Below are 9,010 nucleotides of genomic sequence, written 5' to 3' on the forward strand. Positions count from 1 at the left end.
TCCTGTCCAGGCCAGTCCGGATGGTGTTCACAGCTGCCCTCACTCGCCTCGCTTGGACTCTTTGGAGAAGAAGCCAGGAGGTTCTGTGGAAAGCCTGAGGAGCTCCTTAAGTTCCATGAGTACGGCCGACATTGTTTCCACTAGGGATTGGGTACCGCTCACACCTGAACCGATACGTTGCCGCTTGCTGAGAATCGATACCAGCACTTTTGTGTGCGTTAATAAATATGAATTGTTTTTCAAAGAATGCTAAGCAGTCTTTATATCAGGGGTAGGGAACCTATGGCTCGCGAGCCAGATGTGGCTCTTTTTGATGACCGCATCTGGCTCTCGGATAAATCTGAGCTGACATTGCTCAGCACGATAAATAATGAATAATTCCACTTGTAATCAAAAATAACGTTCAAAATATAAAACATTCTCCTGCATTTTTATGTTCAAGAAGTTGCGTTAATGGTAAGAAGTAATTTATTTATTATTGGTTAGTGTGGGGCTTGTCCTCCTGGGGGTTCTTGAGACCACCAGGCACCGACATGAGAGCCTGTTCCAGGGTTACAATATTTTTTTATTTTTCAATAAGTCCCTTAGTTGCTTTCCAGCAATTGTCTTTTTCTCTTTCGTTCTTGCTCTCTCCTGGCTGCTGCTTATAAACAGAGCAATAGGTGATTAGAAAACAAGGCCCAGCTGGGCCATCTACGCACCTGTCGCTGATTTTGAGGTCGGCTTTGGCAACACCCCGCTTCGCTGCAGGCCCGCAGGCCACGCCCCCTAGCTTCAGAATAACAATGTTATTCCAAAGAATAAGAGACCTATCATACTCTAGAAATGTTGGTCTTGCTTGAAAATGCACGCGTTGAGTTGTGTTCAGTGTTGAAAAAATATTATATGGCTCTTACGGAAATATATTTAAAAAATATTTGGCTTCTTGGCTCTCTCTGCCAAAAAGGTTCCCGACCCCTGCTTTATATCTCTGGCCAGTCAGTTCAGTCTTTGCTGAATCTGGTCTTTTGTTGTGCCCTAAGAAGCGGAAATGCTGTAAGTATTGTACTTTTTACCTGCAAGCTGTTTGATTCTCACCCGCATACTAATTGTCATTTTCATGAACAAATTCAGAGGTGTTTTAATTGCCATGTAGAATCGCTAATGCTTATATACTTTTTCAAATTTTCTTGTAATCAGACCATATGTTGGATATATTCAATGGAATCTTTACCTAGATTCCATCGAATATACCCAAAATTTTGGCCCCGCGATAATGTGGCGTCTTGTCCAGGGTGTACGCCGCCTTCCTCCTGATTGTAGCTGAGAGGCACCAGCGCCCCGGCGACCGTAAAGGGAATAAGCGGTAGAAAATGGATGGATGGATGGATTTTCATGAACAAATTCGGAAGTGTTTAAATCGCCATGTAGAATTGCTAATGCTAATATACTTTTTCAAATTTTCTTGTAGTCAGATCGTGTTTTCGGTATATTCGATGGAATCTAAGTAAAGATTCCATCGAATATACCGAAAACTTATTTTTAACATTTTTATGAGTGGGGACCTTTTGGATCTCTAATAATTTTAGTGTGATTTCTTTGCTATGTTTTACACTCTCATTGTTCAAAAAATAATAATGAATCAAAATGTTGTTTTGAATGAATAACCTTTTTAAGGCTACAATTTCTTCACATCAAATTTTTCACTTTGTCATTTTTGGGGGTAAAATATTGCACATTTTGTGCCTTGGCCATAAAAATATGATTTTCTTTAACAAAAAGGGCATAAAACATGAAAATAATTTTATATATATATATACATATATATATATATATAATTTTTTATATTAACAGATAAACCGGATATAGAGCTTAAAAAAAAAAAAAAAAAAAATATATATATATATATATATATATATATATATATATATATAATATATATCCATTTTCTACCGCTTATTCCGTTTGGGGCTGCGGGGGACACTGGTGCCTCTCAGCTACAATCGGGCGGAAAGGGGCGTACACCCTGGACAAGTCGCCACCTCATCGCAGATATATATATATATATATATATATATATATGTATGTATATATCTGCGATGAGGTGGCGACTTGTCCAGGGTGTATGCCCCCCTTCCGCTGGACAAGTCGCCACCTCATCGCAGATATATATATATAAATATATATATATATATATATATATATATATATATATATATATTTATGGACAAGTCGCCACCTCATCGCAGATATATATATATATATATATATATATATATATATATATATTTATTTATATATCTGCGATGAGGTGGCGACTTGTCCAGGGAGTACACCGCCTTCCGCCCATATATATGTATATTGTACTGCTTTTGAAAATGAATAATGTGAAAATGGCCCCTGCATGATTTAATTTTTCAGTGGAAAAAGTTTGGACACCCCTCGTGCTGCACACGGACTTCTCTAAAGTGATGATTGCAGCATAATGATTAAGAATGTGCTTCTTGGAACAGGCGGTCGGACGGCGAGCACCACCGACTCGTCCAGCAGCAACCGAGAGAGCGTCAAGTCGGAGGACGGCGAGGAGGACGACCCGCCGTACCGCGGTCCGTTCTGCGGCCGCGCTCGCGTCCACACCGACTTCACGCCCAGCCCGTACGACGCCGACGCCCTCAAGCTGAAGGTAAGCACCCCCGTCAGGGTCGAGGCTCGCGACGGAAGCTCATGCTCGGCCTTCTCCCCCCTGCAGCGCGGCGACCTCATCGACGTGATCAGCACGCCGCCCGCGGGCACGTGGATGGGCTTGCTCAAGGGCCGGGTGGGCACCTTCAAGTTCATCTACGTGGACGTCCTCCGCCAGGAGCACGCCAAGCCCAAGAAGTCGCGGCGGCGCAGGAAGGCCCGGCAGCCCAAGGCCTCGTCCGTGGAGGAGCTGCTGGAGCGCCTCCATCTCAAAGTAATCATCTTGGGCAGCCTCATCGCCGCTCATTTGCATAATCCTCCCAAACCCCCCGCCCACCTCTAGGAGCACCTCCCCACCTTCCTGTTCAACGGCTACGACGACCTGGACACCTTCAAGCTGCTGGAGGAGGAGGACTTGGACGAGCTGCACATCCGGGACCCTCAGCACCGGGCGGTGCTGCTCACCGCCGTGGAGCTGCTGCAGGAGTACGACGGTAGGCGGGGCTTAGGGAGGGGCTAGAGTCTACATGGCGATACATGTCAAACCAAAAAAATAAAGAAAAGGCAAAAACGCTATTAAAAAGCCATTAAAACTTAGGTAAGGCAATGCAGAATGAAAGTAAAACTGAACAGAATGCTGGACGACAGCAAAGACTTACAGCGCCTGGAGCAGCAGATGGCGTCCACAAAGTGCATCCGAGCAGGACGTGGCAATCAACAATGTCCCGGCAAAGTAGAATAGCGTCCGCACAACTTAGATGGTGTTGATTGCAAAAACAAAGCAGGTGCGGGGAATATCGTTCAAGGGAAGACATGAAACTGCACAGAAAATACCAAAAAAAAGAGAAAAAGCCACCAAAATAGGGACGCGAGACAAGAACTAAAACACAACAGACAGGAAAATACCAAAAACTTCAAAATAAGTCCGGTGTGCCGTGGGAGATTATCTCATTAAGGGACAAGCGGTAGAAAATTTTTTGCAAAGCAGTAATTATAGTCTGCAAGTGATGTGTTGTTGTTGAGTGTCGGTGATGTCTGGAACTGAGCAGAGTAGCCGTGTAATACTCTTCCATATCAGTAGGTGGCTAATTGCTTTGTAGATGTCGGGAACAGTGGGAGGCAGGGTGCAGGTAAAAAGGTATCTAAATGCTAAACAAAAGGGGAGTGCCCCCTAAGAAAAGGCATTGAAGCTTAGGGAAGACTATGCAGAACAAAACTAAAACTGAACTGGCTCCAACGTCTACAAAAACAGAATGCTGGACGACAGCAAAGACTTACTGTGGAGAAAAGACAAAGTACATCTGAACAGGACATGACAATCAACAATGTCCCCGCAAAGAAGGATAAAAAAAACAACTAAAATATTTTTGCTCGCTAAAACAAAGTAGATGGGGGAAATATCGCTCAAAGGAAGACATAAAACTGCAACAGGAAAAAGAGAAAAAGCCACCAAAATAGGAGTGCAAGGAAAGAACTAAAACACTACACACAGGAAAACAGCAAACAAGTCCAAATAATGTGCCAGGTGGTGACAGTACATCTACTTTGAGACAAGAGCTACATTGACGCATGCTTGGTTCTGCTTTAAAGTCATATCCAACAACTGAAAAACTACTTTTTACTGCAAATCCTCCACACGACACCTCCGCTCCGGACAAGCTAACCTCCTCCAACCTCCGAAGACAAAGCTACGAACAATGGGAGACCGGGCTTTCCGCTCTGCCGCTCTCAGGCTGTGGAACTCTCCCTGACCACCTGAGGGCACCACAGACTGTGGATGCTTTAAAAAAAAAAAAAAGCTTAAAAAAACCCTTCTTTTTTAAAAAAAGCCTTTTTTTTTAGATACATGTATACCGTATTTCCTTAAATTGCCGCCGGGGCGCTAATTAATTTAAAACCTCTTCTCACTCCGGTGCTTACCAAAGGCATGCAGTAAATTTAGGCCCATGCTAAATTTGAGTGTGATGTAAGGATACCTTCATGAAAAGCACATTTAATAAATAAAAAAAAACATTATGGTCTTACCTTTACTTATAAATGAAGTCCATGCCAGCTCCTTCTGATCAAAAGCATCAATAACTTGTTTATAGAAGTCTTCCTTATCTTTCTTCAGTTTTAAAAGTCTCTCCGTCTCGATGGAGATCTTCCTTTATTACCTCCTGCTTCCATTGAAAGTCCAGTTTAGAAAACTGTTTTATTTTAGATATGTAATCCTCCATGTTAAAAGTGCAAGCGAGAGGAAAAAATAAACTCTTGCTGCTTGTTGTCACTTCTTCTGCAGCCGAGTAGTCGCAAGAAGGATCACTAGCGCCCTCTACCACCAGGAGGCGGGAGTCATTTAATGACTCATATTTGACACACGCAGCTACGGTATATTAATAAAACATAGCTGCTTACTGTTCTTTTTAGCATATTCAATAGCTTGGACCTTAAATCCTACTGAATAGCTCTTAATCTTCTTCCCTTTATGCCATTTCAAATGATTGAAATCAGCCTCCTCCATTTTGAAAATGATGACAGGTGAAGTGTCACTCGTGACGTGTCGAGTTTGACCCGGCGATAATGCTAAGCATGCGCTAAATATTTAGTAAAACGAGTTTGACCTGGCAGTAATTCTAGACAGGCGCATACTATACACCCGGCGGCAATTCAAGGAAATACAGTTCTAGTTCTACCTATTAGGCTGTTCTAGATTTATTTGTATTTTTTCATCATATTTTTATTACTTTTTAATACACTGTAGCACTTTGAGTTTGATTGCTCAATATAAATAGCTTTTTACAAGTAAAATCTATTATTATTATTATTAATATTATTATTATTACTGTCAACTGAGTGTCTGCCGGTGGTGTGCCTCGGGATTTTTTTCAATGCAAAAAATGTGCCTGGGCTAAGAAAAGGGTGAGAAACAGGCCTTAGACGACAGTAACAGTCCGCCCCCTGCTGGCGGCGCTGTGTCCTGCAGGCAGCAGCGACCCAGAGCCAGAGCGAGGCAGCCAGCAGAAGAAGGCGGCGGCGGCGGCGGACAATCGCGGCCAGGTGGGAGATTCCCCGCGCGACTCGGGATGCTACGAAAGCGGCGACAACCAAGACCACGGTAACGCTGAACGTTTCCTGCTCCTTCTTCTCGGTCCAGACCTTGTCTTACTTCCTCCCGCCCGCCAGCTTCTAATTCTGGGCCGTGACCGCCTGGACGGGGAGAGGCCGCCGTGTTCTCCGTGAGTGCAGGGAAGACAAGCTCACCAATCGTGCCTACAGATGCATGGATCAAAAAAAGACTTCAAGTGTGTGTGTTTGCACTACAATGAAGTGTGTGTGTGTGTGTGTGTGTGTTGAGTAATTAAAAAACATGTCTAACCAGTCCAGACTCCTGCCTTTTTTTTTTTTTTATTTTAAATGTCACGTTCTTGTCATTCTTCAGGTGGTTAAAAAAAAAAAAAGACGCTGTAGTTATTAGCTCCTCCATTCCATCCATGGCTGAGTCGGCTGTGTTTGTGAATGACTGTTCGGGTTTGAAAGGACACGCATTTTTCGTTTAAATCAAATTAAATGAAATAAACGGGCTATGGTCATTGTTCTTGTGGAGGGGGCATGGTCTGCCGGCCTGCCGCGGAGCGAGGTGTGTAAGGACTGGCCCCCGAAGTCAACGGCAGGTGAGTGGATTGCCCAGCTGGGACTGGGTATCCAATCAACTGTTGCCCTTATTAGCAGCAGCCAGGCAGAGACACGTTGGAGTTGGAGAAAGAGAGAGAGACACACTGGCACGAGAGCCCGGTATTCTGGATTCAATAGGGACCGGCCTCGAAGCCAGCAGCAGGTGTGTAGATTGCCCAGCTGGAGCTGGGTTAGTAAATCACCATACTTGGTTAATTTTGCTGGGTTAATCACCATACTTGCCAACCTTGAGACCTCCAAATTCGGGAGAAGGGGGTGGTTAACAGGGGGTGTATTTAATTTTCAAGTACATATATATATATATATATATATATATATTTATATAGTCTCCCGGGAAAATCGGAAGGGTTGGCAAGTATGCTAATCACCTGTCGCCTTTATTAGCAGCAGCCAGACCGAGACACGTTGTTGGAGTTAGAGAAAGAGAGAGACACACGCTGGACAGCAGAACAGAGCGGCAAGAGAAACTGAGGCTGGAAAGTCAAGTGCGTTTTGCCGCAAAGTGGACTTAATAAAACATCATTGAATCCAGAATACCTAGCTCTCGTGCCAGTGCATGTGTCACTTTCTCTCTCTCCAACTCCAACAACGTGTCTTGGGTCCGGCTTCTGCTGATAAGGGCGACAGGTGATTAGATACCCAGTCCCAGCCCAGTCCCAGCTGGGCAATATACTCACCTGCCGCTGGCTTCAAGGCTGGTCCTTACACACCTCACTCTGCAGCAGCCCCGCAGGCCACGCCCCACTCTACTGTTCTTTTATCAAGGAAAGAAAACATTTTAGCGGTTGTAAGAAAAAATGTGGATCAGGATCATTTCATTAACCTCAGGTGTGTCCAAAGTGTGCCCCGTAGCACAATCCTTGGCATTCCAATGTTAGCATGCTAGCCACCCCGATAGGATCACCACCTTATCGTGGTGATCTAGCACTCCCATGTCGAACGGGTCCAAGGGTCGAGACCAGACCAGGCGTGAGCCCAACAGTTTCTAATCTACCGAATGATGCATTCAGGCGTTACTGTACAACGTAATCCTACAAATGTCCTAATGATGCTTTTAGGTGTTACTGTACTAGTACAAATGTACCTAATGATGCCTTCAGGTGTTACTGTACTAGTACAAATGTACCTAATGATGCCTTCAGGTGTTACTTTACTAGTACAAATGTACCTAATGATGCCTTCAGGTGTTACTTTACTAGTACAAATGTACCTAATGATGCCTTCAGGTGTTACTGTACTAGTACAAATGTACCTAATGATGCCTTCAGGTGTTACTTTACTAGTACAAATGTATCCAATGATGCCTTCAGGTGTTACTTTATTAGTACAAATGTACCTAATGATGCCTTCAGGTGTTACTTTACTAGTACAAATGTATCCAATGATGCCTTCAGGTGTTACTTTACTAGTACAAATGTACCTAATGATGCCTTCAGCTGTTACTGTACTAGTACAAATGTACCTAATGATGCCTTCAGGTGTTACTGTACTAGTACAAATGTACCTAATGATGCCTTCAGGTGGTACTGTACAAAGTACTAGTACAAATGTACATAATGATGCATTCAGGCGTTACTGTACAAAGTACTAGTACAAATGTGCCTAATGATGCATTCAGGCGTTACTGTACAAAGTACTAGTACAAATGCACATAATGATGCATTCAGGCGTTACTGTACAAAGTACTAGTACAAATGTACCTAATGATGCATTCAGGCGTTACAGTACAAAGTACTAGTACAAATGTACCTAATGATGCATTCAGGCGTTACTGTACAAAGTACTAGTACAAATGTACCTAATGATGCATTCAGGCGTTACTGTACAAAGTACTAGTACAATTGTACCTAATGATGCATTCAGGCGTTACTGTACAAAGTACTGATACAAATGTACCTAATGATGCATTCAGGCGTTACTGTACAAAGTACTAGTACAAATGTACCTAATGATGCATTCAGGCGTTACTGTACAAAGTACTAGTACAAATGTACCTAATGATGCATTCAGGCGTTACTGTACAAAGTACTAGTACAAATGTACCTAATGATGCATTCAGGCGTTACTGTACAAAGTACTAGTACAAATGTACCTAATGATGCATTCAGGTGTTACTGTACAAAGTACTAGTACAAATGTGCCTAATGATGCATTCAGGTGTTACTGTACAAAGTACTAGTACAAAGGTGCCTAATGATGCATTCAGGCGTTACTGTACTAGGATTAATGTGCCTAATGATGCATTCAGGCGTTACTGTACAAAGTACTAGTACAAATGTACCTAATGATGCATTCAGGTGTTACTGTACAAAGTACTAGTACAAATGTGCCTAATGATGCATTCAGGTGTTACTGTACAAAGTACTAGTACAAATGTACCTAATGATGCATTCAGGTGTTACTGTACAAAGTACTAGTACAAATGCACATAATGATGCATTCAGGCGTTACTGTACAAAGTACTAGTACAAATGTACCTAATGATGCATTCAGGCGTTACAGTACAAAGTACTAGTACAAATGTACCTAATGATGCATTCAGGCGTTACTGTACAAAGTACTAGTACAAATGTACCTAATGATGCATTCAGGTGTTACTGTACAAAGTACTAGTACAAATGTGCCTAATGATGCATTCAGGCGTTACTGTACAAAGTACTAGTACAAATGTACC

At 42.9% G+C, this 9,010-nt stretch overlaps 1 protein-coding gene across 4 annotated transcripts in view; it reads left to right on the forward strand.

Annotated features, from left to right (window-relative positions):
* The window catches only part of LOC133550184 (SAM and SH3 domain-containing protein 1-like), a 68,064-nt gene extending 62,042 nt beyond the window's left edge, over positions 1-6,022 (forward strand). For all 4 annotated transcript variants that reach the window (XM_061896303.1, XM_061896305.1, XM_061896306.1 and 1 more), the window contains 6 exons: positions 11-119; positions 2,493-2,662; positions 2,729-2,935; positions 3,005-3,155; positions 5,627-5,758; positions 5,827-6,022. In XM_061896303.1, coding sequence (XP_061752287.1) covers positions 11-119; positions 2,493-2,662; positions 2,729-2,935; positions 3,005-3,155; positions 5,627-5,758; positions 5,827-5,846 — 789 coding nt within the window. In that variant the 3' untranslated portion in view covers positions 5,847-6,022. The remainder of the gene's footprint in view (positions 1-10; positions 120-2,492; positions 2,663-2,728; positions 2,936-3,004; positions 3,156-5,626; positions 5,759-5,826) is intronic.
* The last annotated feature ends 2,988 nt before the right edge of the window (positions 6,023-9,010 follow it).

This window comes from Nerophis ophidion, linkage group LG03 (genome assembly GCF_033978795.1).
Source record: "Nerophis ophidion isolate RoL-2023_Sa linkage group LG03, RoL_Noph_v1.0, whole genome shotgun sequence".
Classification (NCBI taxonomy): domain Eukaryota; kingdom Metazoa; phylum Chordata; class Actinopteri; order Syngnathiformes; family Syngnathidae; genus Nerophis; species Nerophis ophidion.